The sequence below is a fragment of the Poecilia mexicana genome, unplaced genomic scaffold (assembly GCF_051168715.1).
Source record: "Poecilia mexicana isolate PSO_F unplaced genomic scaffold, ASM5116871v1 scaffold_10, whole genome shotgun sequence".
Taxonomy (NCBI): Eukaryota; Metazoa; Chordata; class Actinopteri; order Cyprinodontiformes; family Poeciliidae; genus Poecilia; species Poecilia mexicana.
Genome location: NW_028263379.1, coordinates 3,749,177 through 3,766,155, shown reverse-complemented (window position 1 = coordinate 3,766,155; position 16,979 = coordinate 3,749,177). Strand labels below are relative to the sequence as shown.

The following is a 16,979-nucleotide window of genomic DNA, read 5'->3' as shown; positions in this document are numbered from 1 at the left end:
TCCTCCTCAGTCCTAAATCCTGAAGCAGCCAAAGAAAGCACATCCTCCTCCACAACCAACTCAGGCATAGGTGGGGAAGAGAACAGAGCCATCGAAGCGTCCAGCTGGCATGCCTGACAAAGGGATTTCACCTGCACCAATTCTGCAGACTGACGCTCAAACCTCAGACTGAGCTCGCTTCTTCATTGAAGGAGGCACAGACACTGTGGCCTCTGTTAGAAATATTATGTGTCACTCTTACATTAATAGTGTATGAATCAATGCTACGTGTAAGCTTTTAACCCACATCGACAGCATGTCTCTGTAGCATCATCATCTCTAGCAGCAGAATGTTCCTGTGAGAAATCGCTCTCATGAGAAAAAGACTTGATGACCTGTGTGCAGACAGAACCTCCTCATATCTCCCCTCTGTGAAAATAAAGGCAAGGCCGAACTGAAAGTTATCAGACACGCAGTGGGCAGCTCGCTGGAGCAGTCCGCTGCGTCTTCTCCTTTCACGAAAGCTTGGTTTGAAAACTCATATACGTTGTCTGTGGTCCTTTTTATGTAGGTTGAGAAAATACCCATCAGCCTCAGTCTGGCGCTTGGAGCGCCTAGGCGTGGCCACCTGGACAGAAAGCAGAAGGTCATCACCACACTCGGGGCGCCACTGGACCAGCCGCACGGGGCAGGTAACTGCAGCTGATGCAGGGATTTTCTGACAGGGCCTCCACCAAGCGATGCCTAGGCAGGCATCATGAGGACATCATGTGCCTGAATGTAGCCTCACAACCTGCACAACAGTGGGAGCTATCCATGTCCAAACCTGAAGTGAGTCCAACCAGAGGCCGAAGGAACAGGCTATGATTGGGAGAGGGAGCGAGATGCTACCTCAAAGTGAAGCAGCAAACTTAGACAGGCTAACACTGTTAGTTCAGCTCCAGTGTGTGAATCAACACAGTGGTCAGAAGAAGCTGAGGAGGTGTAAAGGCGATGCACCTCCAGTCAACAGGCAATCAGTCCAACGACGGTGAAATGATCCAGGAGCCGAAAGGCCCTAAAAACAAACCGCAGCCGAGAAGACAAGAGGATCGGAGCTTCGGACGACGTCAGCACCACCTGCTGGCGGTCAGTAGGGATGACAGAACCTCTAAAAACTAAGAGCTCTTATTCTGAAATCCAGCTGCATTACCTGTTCTTCAGGTGTTGGACGCTGCCGAGACATCGGAACCTGCCGTTCACCATGATGGCCATCCTGGTGCAGAGAGCCTCACACTCCTCCATGCTGCAGTGAACACACACACACAGTCAGTGACGCTGTCCTCCGTCCCTCTGCTGGGACAGACTGAAGACACACTGAGGATGTCTCACCTGTGTGAGGTGAGGACGATGGAGCGGCCCTGCTTGATGACGCTGTGGATGCAGTTCCAAAGGGCCCGTCGGGCCCTGGGGTCCATCCCTGTGGTCGGCTCGTCCTGCAGAACAGGTGGAGGAAGGGGCGGGGCATCCTGATCACACCTGAAGCTCTTCCTCTGCTACTTGGTGTGTGTGTGTGTGTGTGTGTTGATCTGCATGGTGGCGGTGTGTTTTACCAGGAAGACCACAGGGGGCGCTCCGATCAGAGAAATGGCAGTGGACAGCTTCCTCAGGTTTCCTCCGCTGTAGCTTCCTGCTCTCTTATCGGCGTACTTCAGGAGACTCAGCTTTCTGATGCCCCACTCCGCCACCTGCCAACAAAACAACAGCCAATCAGAGGCCAGCACCATAGCCCCGCCCAGCAGGTGTGTCACCAGGTGTGACCGGGACTCACGTCGCAGACCTCCCCCTCTGGGACGCCTCTGAGGATGGCGTACAGCTCCAGGTGCTCTCTTCCTGTCAGCAGCTCGTTGATGGCGTCAAACTGAGGGCAGTAGCCCATGTTCCAGTGGACGTCCTCGATCTCCCGCAGGATGCTGCAGAGACACAGGAAGCAGGGTGATTACTTCCTGTCCCACAGCGCCCTCAGGTGGTGTTAGTGGACCCAGCGGGTCGCTCACCTCTTGCCGGCCAGGAAGGCCTCTCCGCTGGTCACCAGGGTGTCTCCTGTCAGCATCTTGAAGGTTGTAGTTTTCCCAGCTCCATTCACACCAAGCAGACCGAAGCACTGGACCAGAACCAGGCAGAACCCAACAGAACCAGAGAGACAGGATGTAAGTCAGCAGCAGGTTCTGGTTCTCCACCTGCAGCAGGAAGTCAGCCTCACCTCTCCAGGAGGAATCCCGACACACAGCCGGTCCACCGCTGGCTTCTGCTTCCGCTTGAACACCTGGAGGACAAAAACCGGGTCAGGTGTTTCAACCAGTCCAGGTGTTGGACCTGTCCAGGTGTTGGACCTGTCCAGACCTTGGTGAGCTGCCGGAGCTCCAGGATGTCCCCCTGTCCCAGGCCCTGGACGATGCGGTGTCTCTCGCGCGCCACGTCCTCGTCCTCGTCTCCCAGTGGTCCCAGTTTGGTGAGTTTACTGACAGGCCTTCAAACAGAAACACCAGGTAGCATCAAACTGACCTGGTGAGCTTCCAGTGAGGATCAGAACCAGACCTCACCTGGGCTTGATGCAGAACCTGTACTGGATGAGGATGGTGATGATGAAGAAGACCACGCCCTCCACCGCCATGGCGAACAGGTTCTTTCCCACCATGTCCCAGTCCAGGGGCGACCGGAACCTGTTCTCACCTGGAACACAACAGCAGTCATCTACCTGGCCCAGGTGGGGGAAGACCTGGAGCAGGGAGCTGCGTCTAACCGAATCTCTCAAGTGCGTCGGCCATCGCCTGGTTCTTCACCATGTCGATGAGGCCGCGGCCGAGGCAGAAGTGAGGGAAGACCAGCAGGACGTTCTTCAGGATGTCGTTGATGCCGCCGATCTCCTGCAGGAACAGGAAGTCAGAGCTACGCCCGCGCTCCACCTGAAGGCCAGGCGAGAGGAAGACTCACGTGGTCGCCGAACAGCTCCATGACGAAGGTGGAGATGCTGCCGTTGATGCCGATGAGGATGTTGACGCTGGTCAGGACCACGTAGGCCGTGCTGGGGATCTTGAAGAAGAAGGAGGCCGGGTACATGAGGGGTGTGATGGACCAGCTGGAGAGCAGACACAGACCGTCAGAACCAGAACCGGGTCCAATACCACAACCAGAACCAACAGTTCTGGGTTTTAAGCTAGAGCAAGTCTTTCCATCGTCTCCTGCATTTGGACTCATCTTCCCATCGTTTATTTCTCTGACTTTCTCTCCGTTCTTGGGTGTCCATTTTACGAATTGACCGGACCGCATTTCCCAGCATGCACTGCGCTGGAGACGCGATGGATAAGAAACTCTTCCCTCAATAAAACCTGGAGCTGGACAGGTGAGGGCTGGTAAAAGGTGGTAAAGCTTTGATGAAAAACTACAAGTTCCACTGGCAGATTATTTTATGCTACAGGAAATGAGAGATTATTTAATCCAAGTGAAATAATCTGCTGGCAGAACGTTTTCATCAATATGAAGGATTATTGACTTAAAACGAAGCTAGACAAAAATACCTGGTAAAGTTTGTGTTTTTGCAGTGCAGACAAGGTAGACATTAACATTGATTCTATGTGGTTCTGAGCGGTTCTGAGCGGTTCTGACCCGTAGAGCAGCAGCAGCAGTGCCAGAACCGGCAGGTTGCTGGAGGAGACGTAGGCTTTCTGCTGGAAGCAGATGAAGATGAGGATGACGAGCGTTGCCGGGACACAGTAGTTGCACTGCGGAGAGAGACAGAGACGTCAGTGGGCGTGGCTGGGCGCCGGGGGGGCGGGGCTTAGCGACCTCACCATGTCCCAGGTGAAGTTGGCCAGCCAGTAGAGCAGCGGATGCACGCCACTGATGAACTGCATGTGTTTGGCTTTGCTGACGCGCTCCTGGATGAGGAAGACTACGAAGCTGGCCGGGACGAAGGACATGGCGAAGATCACACAGATGGACACCAGGACGTCCACCGAGGTTGTTACCCTGGAAACCAGCAGCAAAAACAACAGGTAGAGTTCACTCAGGTGTGTTTTTCCTCCAGGTGTGTGTCCAGGTGTGTGTACTCACAGCGCCACCTGGGACAGCTGCTCCTTGGTCAGGTTGAGCGGGTGGTTGAAGGAAGTGATGCCATAGCGACCAGGCTCTGCACCTGGCGGCAGGTTGGCTCTCAGGACGCCGTTGCTCATCACGTTGATGAAGGACGCCACGCTGTGCCAACCTTTGTTGTTGAACCAGATCTGAGGACAGTCAGGAGGACACACCTGTAGTCCACCTGTAGTCCACCTATCGGTCCACCTGTAGTCCACCTGTAGTCCACCTATCGGTCCACCTGTAGTCCACCTGCAGGTCCACCTGCAGGTCCACCTGTAGTCCACCTGTAGTCCACCTGCAGGTCCACCTGTAGTCCACCTGTCGGTCCACCTGTAGTCCACCTGTCAGTCCACCTGTCAGTCCACCTGTAGTCCACCTGCAGGTCCACCTGTAGTCCACCTGTCGGTCCACCTGTAGTCCACCTGCAGGTCCACCTGTAGTCCACCTGTCGGTCCACCTGTAGGTCCACCTGTAGTCCACCTGCAGGTCCACCTGTAGTCCACCTGTCGGTCCACCTGTAGTCCACCTGTCAGTCCACCTGTCAGTCCACCTGTAGTCCACCTGCAGGTCCACCTGTAGTCCACCTGTCGGTCCACCTGTAGTCCACCTGTCGGTCCACCTGTAGGTCCACCTGTCGGTCCACCTGCAGGTCCACCTGTCAGTCCACCTGTCAGTCCACCTGTAGTCCACCTGCAGGTCCACCTGTAGTCCACCTGCAGGTCCACCTGTAGTCCACCTGTAGTCCACCTGTAGTCCACCTGTAGTCCACCTGCAGGTCCACCTGTAGTCCACCTGTAGTCCACCTGTAGTCCACCTGCAGGTCCACCTGTAGTCCACCTGTCGGTCCACCTGTAGTCCACCTGTCAGTCCACCTGTCAGTCCACCTGTAGTCCACCTGCAGGTCCACCTGTAGTCCACCTGTCGGTCCACCTGTAGTCCACCTGCAGGTCCACCTGTAGTCCACCTGTCGGTCCACCTGTAGTCCACCTGCAGGTCCACCTGCAAGTCCACCTGTCGGTCCACCTGTAGGTCCACCTGTAGTCCACCTGTCGGTCCACCTGTAGGTCCACCTGTAGTCCACCTGTAGTCCACCTGTCGGTCCACCTGTAGTCCACCTGCAGGTCCACCTGTCGGTCCACCTGCAGGTCCACCTGTAGGTCCACCTGTAGTCCACCTGTAGTCCACCTGTCGGTCCACCTGTAGTCCACCTGCAGGTCCACCTGTAGTCCACCTGTCGGTCCACCTGTAGTCCACCTGTCGGTCCACCTGTAGGTCCACCTGTAGTCCACCTGTCGGTCCACCTGTAGGTCCACCTGTAGTCCACCTGCAGGTCCACCTGCAGGTCCACCTGTAGGTCCACCTGTAGTCCACCTGTCGGTCCACCTGCAGGTCCACCTGTAGGTCCACCTGTAGTCCACCTGTCGGTCCACCTGTAGTCCACCTGTAGTCCACCTGTCGGTCCACCTGCAGGTCCACCTGTCGGTCCACCTGCAGGTCCACCTGTCGGTCCACCTGTCAGTCCACCTGTAGTCCACCTGTAGTCCACCTGTCGGTCCACCTGCAGGTCCACCTGTCGGTCCACCTGCAGGTCCACCTGTCGGTCCACCTGTCAGTCCACCTGTAGTCCACCTGCAGGTCCACCTGTAGTCCACCTGTCAGTCCACCTGTAGTCCACCTGCAGGTCCACCTGTAGTCCACCTGTCAGTCCACCTGTAGTCCACCTGCAGGTCCACCTGTCAGTCCACCTGCAGGTCCACCTGTAGTCCACCTGTAGTCCACCTGTAGTCCACCTGTAGTCCACCTGTAGTCCACCTGCAGGTCCACCTGCAGGTCCACCTGTAGTCCACCTGTAGTCCACCTGTAGTCCACCTGTAGTCCACCTGCAGTCCACCTGTAGTCCACCTGTAGTCCACCTGCAGTCCACCTGTAGTCCACCTGTAGTCCACCTGCAGGTCCACCTGTAGTCCACCTGTAGTCCACCTGTAGTCCACCTGCAGTCCACCTGTCGGTCCACCTGCAGGTCCACCTGTAGTCCACCTGTAGTCCACCTGTAGTCCACCTGTAGTCCACCTGCAGTCCACCTGTAGTCCACCTGTAGTCCACCTGCAGGTCCACCTGTAGTCCACCTGTAGTCCACCTGTAGTCCACCTGCAGTCCACCTGTAGTCCACCTGCAGGTCCACCTGTCGGTCCACCTGTCGGTCCACCTGTCGGTCCACCTGTCGGTCCACCTGTAGGTCCACCTGTAGTCCACCTGCAGGTCCACCTGTCGGTCCACCTGTCGGTCCACCTGTAGTCCACCTGCAGGTCCACCTGTAGGTCCACCTGTAGTCCACCTGCAGGTCCACCTGTCGGTCCACCTGTCGGTCCACCTGTAGGTCCACCTGTAGTCCACCTGCAGGTCCACCTGTCGGTCCACCTGTAGGTCCACCTGTAGGTCCACCTGTAGTCCACCTGTAGTCCACCTGTAGTCCACCTGTAGTCCACCTGCAGGTCCACCTGCAGGTCCACCTGTAGTCCACCTGTAGTCCACCTGTAGTCCACCTGCAGTCCACCTGTAGTCCACCTGTAGTCCACCTGCAGGTCCACCTGTAGTCCACCTGTAGTCCACCTGCAGTCCACCTGTAGTCCACCTGCAGGTCCACCTGTCGGTCCACCTGTAGTCCACCTGCAGGTCCACCTGCAGGTCCACCTGTCAGTCCACCTGTAGTCCACCTGTCGGTCCACCTGTCGGTCCACCTGTCGGTCCACCTGTCGGTCCACCTGTCGGTCCACCTGTAGTCCACCTGTCGGTCCACCTGTCGGTCCACCTGCAGGTCCACCTGTAGTCCACCTGTCGGTCCACCTGTCGGTCCACCTGTCGGTCCACCTGTAGTCCACCTGTCGGTCCACCTGCAGGTCCACCTGCAGGTCCACCTGTCGGTCCACCTGTAGGTCCACCTGTAGTCCACCTGTAGGTCCACCTGTCGGTCCACCTGTCGGTCCACCTGTCGGTCCACCTGTCGGTCCACCTGTCGGTCCACCTGTAGTCCACCTGTCGGTCCACCTGTCGGTCCACCTGTCGGTCCACCTGTAGTCCACCTGTCGGTCCACCTGTCGGTCCACCTGTAGTCCACCTGTCGGTCCACCTGCAGGTCCACCTGCAGGTCCACCTGTCGGTCCACCTGTAGTCCACCTGTCGGTCCACCTGTCGGTCCACCTGTAGTCCACCTGTCGGTCCACCTGTCGGTCCACCTGTAGTCCACCTGTCGGTCCACCTGTCGGTCCACCTGCAGGTCCACCTGCAGGTCCACCTGTCGGTCCACCTGTAGTCCACCTGTAGTCCACCTGTAGTCCACCTGCAGGTCCACCTGTAGGTCCACCTGTCGGTCCACCTGCAGGTGTAGCTTGTCAGTCAGCTCGGGTCTCACTCTGCCAGGTGTTTGTCTCACCTCGGCCTCCTCAGAGTGTTGATCAGAGAGCCCAGCGTTTACCTGCTGCTGACTGAACCTTCTGGGTTTGGAACCAGCAGCAGAACCGACCTGAGCTCAGTTTCACCCGAACTGCAGCTCCACCTCTGAGCCTCCTCACCTCTACGCGCCAACCTTTCTCTGCAGTTCTCAACAGAACCAACATGGTGGCAGAGAAAGTTTGGACCCGCTCCAGAACCGATTAGTACTGTAATACTGCAGAACCTGAATGAGCCGCAACAACAAGCTGCTGCTAGCAACGTAGCTTTGGTGAAACCATCCAAATATGGTCATCAGGAAGGCTGACGAAACACAAAAACCTTTTTTCTGTTGTTCTGAACCCGTCAGGATCGATTCAGACGGTTTGTTTTCACTCAGGTTAAAACTCTTCCTGGGAGAAGGTCAGACAGAACCGGAGCAGAACCCGGTGCCAATCATACCTTCACATTGTTCTTGGTGTCCAGGCCGTTGATGAAGCCAGACAGATTGTCCAGGAACCGGTCAGCAGCAGAACCCTGGGGAAAAAGCCAAGTTTCATTCCTGGAGGACCAGCAGAACCACCTCTGAGGTCCAGAATGTTCTGGTTCTGGCCTGACCTTCTGTAACTCAAAGATCTTTCGGACTCTCTCGATGGCATCGTCGACCTCATTGGCTGCAGGAAGGACCTGTGTGCTCCTGGCGCCCAATGAGAAGCCTCCGTACCTGCAGACAGAGAGAACACCTGAGCGGCTGGCGACCCGGTCCGACTGAACTGTCTGAAGCAGAACCAGAACCACACCTGAACTCGTTGACCCACACTTTGTTCTTCAGGCTGCAGAGGGGACAGAAAGCTTTGAGTCCAGCAGCTGCTCAGGTGAGTTTATCCAGGTGAGTGCTGATTGGCTCACCTCTTCCCGATGATGTCAGCGTACGTCTTCACCAGGTAGTCCGAGACGTTCCGTCCTGTCAGGTTCTGCAGAGTGTCTGAGCTGCTCAGCTTCATCTGGACCCAAACAGAACACAAAGAACCGGGTCACTCAATAAATAAAAGCTGTTGGAAATCATTAATAACTAAGTTAAATAAATGAACCCATGAAATAAAAACAAAGTTTTTAAAGAGAAGATTAGTTTATCAATCAGCTTTATTTATTTATCACATTATGTTTTATTTTGTTGAGCTACTTTACGCATTTCATGGATTTTATTTTTTAAAACTCTGCCCCCTAATTTGACTATGACAAGAAATATTAGAGCCTGAAAAAAATTGAGTTAAAAACCAAAAGTCCATAAAACACCTAACATAGCTTTACAAAATACAAAAGTTATGAAATAAGTGCGTAAATAAACGAGTTCATTTATTTGATGGAGTTTTTATTCATCATCAATAACAGTATTTATTAATTTTAAAAATGGTTCTGAAACAGTTCATCACTTCCTGCTGTAGTTTGCTTGTTGTTCCACTAGATGGCAGCAGCAGGTGGTTCTGTTCCGTTTTGGTCCAGAACCGGTTCTCAGAGGGATTCAACCTGAAGATTTAGTGGATTCTGCAGCTGATGGGGGGAGACCCCGTACCCGAACCTTGACCCCTGACCCCGTTATCTCTGTGTGACTCTGACCTCAGGTGGCGGCAGCCCACCGGCTCCCGCTGGGCAGTCAGGCAGCATCCTCTTCCTGCCGTCGCAGGTGCAAGAGCAGGCCGGCGACGGATGCTCCATGGTCCAGTTCCTGGAGCTGAACAGCTGCTGGACATCGTCAGGGACCGGGGGGGTGCCCCAGTCATCGTCCCCCATGGTGCAGGGCGCCTCCCTGACGGGCGGCAGAGACAGACAGACCAGGAGTCAGGAGGAGGCGGAGCCAGGAGGAAAGAGGCGGAGCCAGGAGGAAAGAGGCGGAGCCAGGAGGAAAGAGGCGGAGCCAGGAGGAAAGAGGCGGAGCCAGGAGGAAAGAGGCGGAACCAGGAGGAAAAAGGCGGAACCAGGAGGAAAGAGGCGGAACCAGGAGGAAAAAGGTGGAGCCAGGAGGAAAGAGGCGGAGCCAGGAGGAAAGAGGCGGAGCCAGGAGGCGGAGCCAGGAGGCGGAGCCAGGAGGCGGAGCCAGGAGGAAAAAGGTGGAGCCAGGAGGAAAGAGGCGGAACCAGGAGGAAAAAGGCGGAGCCAGGAGGAAAGAGGCGGAACCAGGAGGAAAAAGGTGGAGCCAGGAGGAAAGAGGCGGAGCCAGGAGGAAAGAGGCGGAGCCAGGAGAAAAGAGGCGGAGCCAGGAGGAAAGAGGCGGAACCAGGAGGAAAGAGGCGGAGCCAGGAGGAAAGAGGCGGAGCCAGGAGGAAAAAGGTGGAGCCAGGAGGAAAGAGGCGGAGCCAGGAGGAAAAAGGTGGAGCCAGGAGGAAAGAGGCGGAGCCAGGAGGAAAGAGGCGGAGCCAGGAGGAAAGAGGCGGAGCCAGGAGGAAAAAGGTGGAGCCAGGAGGAAAGAGGCGGAGCCAGGAGGAAAGAGGCGGAGCCAGGAGGAAAGAGGCGGAGCCAGGAGGAAAGAGGCGGAGCCAGGAGGGAAAAGGTTCCAGGTTTCCTGATGAACGGCGTTCTTACCGGATGGAGTACCCGTCCATGCAGCGCGTCCCGAAGCCCGGCGGGTCCAACAGAGCATTCAGTAACTTCTGCATGTTGGCGTCTCCTGGTGCGTCATCACTGCCGGCAGACAGTCAGACTCAAACCTGCAATCTGACGGCCCTGAAGCTGGCCTGTTGCGGCGGCGTACCTGAAGAAGGTCACCTGGTCCTCGTACATCCAGGGCTGCAGCTCCAGGCTGGGGTACTTCCCGAACGGAGGGACAATGAGGCTGAAGACCAGCGCGATGCAGACAAACACGGCCGGAAGGACAATCTGGCAACACATGCACAGCTCAGAGACCAAGCGGACACACGGGCCGGCCGCAGCACGGCGGGTCACAGGCGAGGAGCTACCTGAGCGAAGAATCCCTTCCTGGAGCGCCGGGCGTACAGGAAGCGCTTCCACATCAGTGCCACAAACTGCTGCCTCTTCAGGCTCCAACCCATCACCTGGACCGAACCTTTCCCCTCGGTGCCGCCCAGACAGTCCGTCTCCCTGCAGTCTGACAGGAAACACGGCGGGTCACCTGATGGGTCGCCTACCCTGAGTGGGCTGCTGGGGAGTGTTTGTACCGGCGTCTCCATCGGAGTCATTGCAGTCGTTGTCGTCCTCGGTGTTCGGCCTCAGGCAGCTCTGATGGTCGCCGCCTCCAAAGGCATGAGTCCTCCTGCGCCGCCAAACAGGAAGTGTCCCATCTGAACGCAGAGACGCACATCCTGGCTTTGATTTTATGCCAACCATTAATTTGTCTATCCGTCTTCTTCTCCTTCTAGTTTGTTTATTCATTTAAGGATCCCCGTTAGTCTCTACTGTAGGACAGATTATGCCACATCAACGTCTCTACAAGAATGCATAACGCTGATGTAACCGATTGTGAGGCTCACTAAATCAGTTTCTGATTTTGCTGCATTTCATCACTTTAAAGTTTCATGAGACATAAAGTTCACCCAACTCATGAAGATGGGGAACATTTTAAGACAGTAAACGGCTTAAAAGGCAAAAAAATGGCAGCCAACTTGAAAAAACACTGGTTGTCCTGAAACTCAAGGGGCTTATGGGAAATCTGGAAATCCTCCGACTTGAGGGGTTAGCATGCTAATGTTTATATGCTGCTGTATCCTAGCCCACCCTGCTCACCTGACGGTACTTCAGTGTCCACTCCATTATCTTCAGCCACCTTCAGGAAAATCTGCCAAATGAGAAACAATCAGATGCCATTAGTGGATGAGAGCCTGTTTCTGAGTTTCATCAGGAAGCCGGTTCCAGGCGCTGCACCTCCTCCAGCGTAGTGTCGGACACGCCGTAGCTGGAGATGCCCAGCTCCTGCAGCTTCAGGTCCAGCTCTCTGAAGAGCGCCACGAAGGCGCCGTCCTTGGCGGCGCTGTATGGGAGGACATAGGTCAGCTCGTGGCCCAGGTCCTCCACCAGGCGGGCGGCTGGGACGTGGCGCAGGATGAGGCCGGAGACGCAAGAAGAATCCGGCGGTGTGCAGGTGGCGGCAGCGTGGTCTGAGGATGGAGAGATGGGAAGCCATCAGCTCCAGCTCCAGGTGAGCGAATCAAACGCTGCACAGAAACAGGAAGCTCACCGATAGCGGCTGCCTCACTTTCATGTTCGCTGCCGAGTCCGGCGTCGCTACTGCTGACCGAGTCGCTCTCCTCATCCTGAAACCACATCCAGACGGTCAGCGGACTAAACAGGAACCATGTGACCGCTGATGGCATGAGGTTCAAACACATACAGATGTTTTGGATAAAGGCGGGTCTTAGCGCTGTCAATCATCCTCTGTGTGGCGCCGCAACAGGCACAGCCTGCTAGGCTAGTTAGCATAGTAATTGATGATGGCAGATAAACAGTTTCTCTGTAATGTTAAGTTGCTTTTCCACCATCAGCACATTTAGAACCAAGTACATGTGGTTGGTTGACAGCGCTAAGCCCCGCCTCCTGGCTCTGATTGGTTGTTTTTGATGCATTTCTTCAGATGATAACAGCAGCTCAGGGAGAAGGTCGATCTGATCACAGGTTATCAAATTATCCATTTGGACAAATGCATACAAAAATTCTTTGTAAAAGTTACAAACTGTGGCTTTAAATGGGAACAATTTATTGTGGTAAATTGTCCAGAATTTGTGTGTCTGCATGTTAAGTGTGCACCACAATTCTGTTATTGCCTTTTATGTTCATGTATGTGAATGCTAAGTTGGAACCAACCTTCTTGGTGAAGGACACGGTGCTGGACGAGTTCCTGCAGGAGCTGAGCGACGGCTCCGCCTCCTTCTTCACCAGCGTCAGGTAGTATCCCGTCCCCAGCTGCGTCTTCAGGTACAGAGACGAGCCCACGCAGCACAGCTTGCCGTGGGAGATGATGGCGATGCGGTCCCCCAGGATGTCTGCCTCATCCATGTGGTGGGTGGACAGTATGATGGTCCGGCCTGACGGGGGGTGGACATTTAATCTGCCTGAGACCAAACTCAGCAGCAGCAGAACAACCAACTGACCAACCAGAAAGCCTCACCCTGCCGGTACTTCAGCAGCAGGTCCCAGATGCCTCTGCGGGCATAGGGGTCGACTCCGGCCGTGGGCTCGTCCAGGATCACCACTTTGGCCCCCCCGACGAAGGCCAGGGCGACCGACAGCTTCCTCTGCATGCCGCCGGACAGCGTACTGGTCCTGGAGCACCGCTTGTGAGGCAGCCCCGTGTCCTGCAGGATGTGCTCGATCTCAGCCGACACCTGCTCCTCTGACAGCCCTTTGAGCCGCGCGTAGAACCAGATGTGCTCCTCCACCGTCAGCCTATAGGGGGCGGGGCCACACACCGGGTCACATGACTGATCAAGAAGGAGTTCCTGGCTGCTAAGGTGAGGAGAACTCACATGCTGAAGAGGACGTTGTGCTGAGGACAGACGCCCAGGCTTTGCCTGATTGCGCTCAGATCTGTCCGGATGTCCTTCCCCAGGATGTAGGCGGTGCCGGAGGTCGGCGGGAACAGGCCGGTCAGGATGGACCTGTAGGGGGGTTGGAGGGGCTAAAGATCCTGGTTCTCAGCAACTTCACCTGCCTCTACTCCTCCCTGACCCTTGACCTTCCACTATAGACCCTGAACCTGCATCAGAACCATCCCTGATTCTCTAAACAGGTGAGCTAGCTTGTACCTGTAAAGTGCTTTATAAAGTCCAGAGAACTCCAAAGCCATTCACCCTCTTATGGTGGAGAGCTACTGCATAGTAGCCACAGCTTAGCCGAGGCCAGCCTGCCATGCACCGGCGCCACCTGTTGGCCCCTCCACCAGAAAACAAGGTGGGAGACCGGGGAACAACAGACCGGGGATCGAACTGGCAACCCACCGATTGCAGGACGAACTCTCAGAGCCCTTTAATGTGGATGAAGTGATAAAAACCCTTCATCCACATTAAAACCCTGAACCTGTTTCAGAACCATCCCTGCCCATCGACCTGGACCCGCCTCTGACTCGGGTTCTGACAGGTCCGGTCCAACACTCACATGGTGGTGGTCTTTCCAGCGCCGTTGTGTCCCAGAAAGGAGGTGATTTGTCCCTCGTAGAATCCCAGAGTCAGTCCGTCCACGGCCAGTTTCTTTCCGTGACGGTAAACCTTCATCAGGTTCTCAATGTAGACTCCCGGCTCCAAGTGGGCCGGCTCCTCCTCCACACACACAGCTGGAAACAGGAAGACTCTTTCATAGTAAAAGCTTCCTCTAGTTCTAATCAAGTACTTTTCTTGATGCTCTCAAGTGTTGCAGAGAGTCCAATGGTTCTCACCTGCAGCGTTTCCTTTCCGGTTCAGTGGAAGCTTGTTGGACTTCCCCTCCTCTCCAAACCAGTAGGACTTGGTGAAGGGGAAGTACCAGGGCCGAGGGATGCCGTACTGACCTGAGGACCGACAGAACAAACCTCAGCAGTCTGCTGGAATCTTTCAGAGGTCAGACTCACGGGGAAGTTACCTGGAAACACGGCCTCGATGTACCAGGTGAGGACTCCGTACAGGAAGGAGTCAAAGTACATCATGATGATGGTGGTGCGGAGGCTGAACTCATCTTCCTGAAGAGGACTCGACACCAGGTTCTTCCACTGGATCCCGACTCCCTGCTCCTCAAACAGCGCAAAGTACTCACAGCCGAAGCCAAAGGTCACAGGGGACAGCAGGCTCTACAGGACAAGAGGACATGTGACCTTTCTGACCAATCAACACGCAGCATCGGTAAAGCAAGGCAGGCCGACTCACAGCAAACACTTTGACTCCGTATCCGATGTAGTCCTGCCAGGCAACGCAGAGGACATAGGGGAGGTAGAGGGTGAAGTAGATTATGCCTCCACAGGCGGCGGCCAGGTTGGCGCGAGCAAACATGGTGCTGATGAGGAAGCACTGCATGATGGTGACCACGGCGTACGATCCCAGGAAGACGAAGATGATGCCAGGGTCACTGTAGGGCAGCAGGTTCCCCTTCTGTAGAGTCCAAAGAAAAAATGTCAGCAACCTCCTACGAGACGTCGGTCCAGACCCAGTTCAGGCTGTTACCTTCAGAACCAGAACTAGCAGTGCAGCGCTGATAAGCAGCGGAACCAGGCTGCTGATGAACCAGCTCAGCCACAGGATGCCGTTGTCCAGGCCCATGATCCTCATGGTCTCCTTCAGCCGCGCCTCCTTCTCGTACACCACGCTCTTCAGGATGATGGACACCGAGTACATCCAGGCCAGCGTCATGAAGAGTGGCATGGAGCGGCTCATCACCCGCAGGAAGCTGCAGCCACACGGTGAGGCGAGTCAGTACAGCGATGACTCGGTGCAGAGACACATCGGTACCAAGACGTGTTGAAACCACCAGTACCACGTGGGTACCGTGATGACTCGGTACAGAGACAGCATGGACACGGTGAGACGAGCCGAGTCGTCACGGTGACTCTCCTTACATGTCGTCCACGTAGCACGGATACGGCATCTGCTGGATGTAGACACCGGTCTTCTCCTTGATGCCGGTCAGCGCTCTGATGATGCCTTGCTCAATGACATCCTGCAGGTACAAGAACCCGCCCCAGATGTACCGCATGTCCTCAAACGGATCGGCCCGAGGACCCGGGTCCCAGTAACTGGAGGGGAAAGAGACAGAACAGGTGAAACATCAAAACCAGGAGAACAGGGCCATGAAACAAAGTCAGAACCAGTTCCAGAACCAGAACCGATCTCAGCAGGAAGCAGATCCAGTTTCATTAGGAACCAGATCTGGTCCAGAACCACCTCCAGCTGGGAGCCAGCCACCAGAACCCGAGTGACTTACGCGTCTTTGATCTTGTTGGTCCGCTCCACGTTGTCGATGTCCATGCGCAGCTTGTAGTTGACCTTTGGCGGCAGCTCGGTGGCGTTGGGTCCGATGTCGGGGAAAACGATCCCGGCCCAGAACTTCCGGTCCTCCAGCAGAACCATGGAGCGGTTGACGAGCTGCTCCTCAGTGGACACTGGTTCCAGCTTGTCCAAGTTCACACACTGACGGAGACAAAGATGGGTCAGGTCCGGTCCGCCGCAACGGGGTGGGTCCAACAGCTGGATCAGAACCAGCAGAACCTCACTGACCTCCATGAAGCGAGAAATGCTCATGATGGCTTGGTCAGTCTCATTGAACACCTCCCTCCAGGTGAGGGCGCCACTGGGCAGCTCTGCCGGCTGCGTGGACAGGAAGTTGGCGACGTCGGCCACGGTCCAATCGGTGCCGGCCAGCTGAGCGTGGAAGAAGCTGGCGGTGACGTTGTTCTTCAGCAGAGTCTGAGGGAGGAGACAATCAGTGGCCTACAGGTGACCTGGTGGGCGGAGCCTCCTATGCTCCTCCCCCCTTAATGACAGGCAGAATGAGTGGTGGGCGGAGCCTGTTTACCCTGATTACGTCCATTTGCTGACTGTTCTCCATGAACTCCCACACTTTGGGTCTCATCTCCTCCCACATGCCGCCCAGGTCCCTGAACACACCTAGCTCCTGGAAGGTCCGGTTCACCTGAAGGCACCGCAGAGCCACCATCACACAGGCTGCAGCTCCTCCTGCTGCTATCTGACAGGAAGTGACATCATACCTCGTGGATGATCCTCTGGGTGGCCGGGGTGTTGGGGGTGTACAGGATCTTCCCCAGCAGCAGAGGCTTCAGGGCCTGCCAGATCATCCGGGACATCGGGTTGGAATCCAAGTTCTGGACCAGGCTGTTGCAAAATGGAGCTGCACCGCACACACACAGTTAGAAACACACACACACACACACACAGTTAGAAACACACACACACACAGTTAGAAACACACACACACACACACACAGTTAGAAACACACACACACACAGTTAGAAACACACACACACACACACACAGTTAGAAACACACACACACACACACAGTTAGAAACACACACACACAGTTAGAAACACACACACACACACACAGTTAGAAACACACACACACACACACACAGTTAGAAACACACACACACACAGTTAGAAACACACACACACAGTTAGAAACACACACACACACACACAGTTAGAAACACACACACACAGTTAGAAACACACACACACAGTTAGAAACACACACACACAGTTAGAAACACACACACACACACAGTTAGAAACACACACACACAGTTAGAAACACACACACACACACACAGTTAGAAACACACACACACACACACACAGTTAGAAACACACACACACACAGTTAGAAACACACACACACAGTTAGAAACACACACACACAGTTAGAAACACACACACACACAGTTAGAAACACACACACACAGTTAGAAACACACACACACACACACAGTTAGAAACACACACACACAGTTAGAAACACACACACAC

At 55.3% G+C, this 16,979-nt stretch overlaps 1 protein-coding gene across 1 annotated transcript in view; it reads right to left on the bottom strand.

Annotated features, from left to right (window-relative positions):
• Window positions 1-16,979, bottom strand: part of LOC106908893 (phospholipid-transporting ATPase ABCA1-like) — a 48,700-nt gene that overhangs the window by 11,500 nt on the left and 20,221 nt on the right. The window contains exons 10-47 of the mRNA XM_088009325.1: window positions 16,199-16,338; window positions 16,006-16,122; window positions 15,708-15,896; window positions 15,415-15,620; window positions 15,050-15,226; window positions 14,658-14,880; window positions 14,364-14,585; window positions 14,083-14,287; window positions 13,901-14,011; window positions 13,624-13,798; window positions 12,996-13,127; window positions 12,638-12,915; window positions 12,334-12,554; window positions 11,711-11,786; window positions 11,398-11,630; window positions 11,260-11,311; window positions 10,695-10,817; window positions 10,476-10,624; window positions 10,271-10,395; window positions 10,102-10,200; window positions 9,139-9,328; window positions 8,431-8,525; window positions 8,322-8,354; window positions 8,140-8,245; window positions 7,984-8,058; window positions 4,072-4,241; window positions 3,810-3,987; window positions 3,625-3,740; window positions 2,953-3,097; window positions 2,762-2,885; window positions 2,562-2,691; window positions 2,362-2,488; window positions 2,222-2,284; window positions 2,016-2,122; window positions 1,790-1,931; window positions 1,572-1,706; window positions 1,351-1,454; window positions 1,172-1,264 (exon numbers count right to left, since the gene is read on the bottom strand). Of these exons, the coding sequence (XP_087865451.1) occupies window positions 1,172-1,264; window positions 1,351-1,454; window positions 1,572-1,706; window positions 1,790-1,931; window positions 2,016-2,122; window positions 2,222-2,284; window positions 2,362-2,488; window positions 2,562-2,691; window positions 2,762-2,885; window positions 2,953-3,097; window positions 3,625-3,740; window positions 3,810-3,987; window positions 4,072-4,241; window positions 7,984-8,058; window positions 8,140-8,245; window positions 8,322-8,354; window positions 8,431-8,525; window positions 9,139-9,328; window positions 10,102-10,200; window positions 10,271-10,395; window positions 10,476-10,624; window positions 10,695-10,817; window positions 11,260-11,311; window positions 11,398-11,630; window positions 11,711-11,786; window positions 12,334-12,554; window positions 12,638-12,915; window positions 12,996-13,127; window positions 13,624-13,798; window positions 13,901-14,011; window positions 14,083-14,287; window positions 14,364-14,585; window positions 14,658-14,880; window positions 15,050-15,226; window positions 15,415-15,620; window positions 15,708-15,896; window positions 16,006-16,122; window positions 16,199-16,338 (5,386 nt within the window). The remainder of the gene's footprint in view (window positions 1-1,171; window positions 1,265-1,350; window positions 1,455-1,571; window positions 1,707-1,789; window positions 1,932-2,015; window positions 2,123-2,221; window positions 2,285-2,361; window positions 2,489-2,561; window positions 2,692-2,761; window positions 2,886-2,952; window positions 3,098-3,624; window positions 3,741-3,809; window positions 3,988-4,071; window positions 4,242-7,983; window positions 8,059-8,139; window positions 8,246-8,321; window positions 8,355-8,430; window positions 8,526-9,138; window positions 9,329-10,101; window positions 10,201-10,270; window positions 10,396-10,475; window positions 10,625-10,694; window positions 10,818-11,259; window positions 11,312-11,397; window positions 11,631-11,710; window positions 11,787-12,333; window positions 12,555-12,637; window positions 12,916-12,995; window positions 13,128-13,623; window positions 13,799-13,900; window positions 14,012-14,082; window positions 14,288-14,363; window positions 14,586-14,657; window positions 14,881-15,049; window positions 15,227-15,414; window positions 15,621-15,707; window positions 15,897-16,005; window positions 16,123-16,198; window positions 16,339-16,979) is intronic.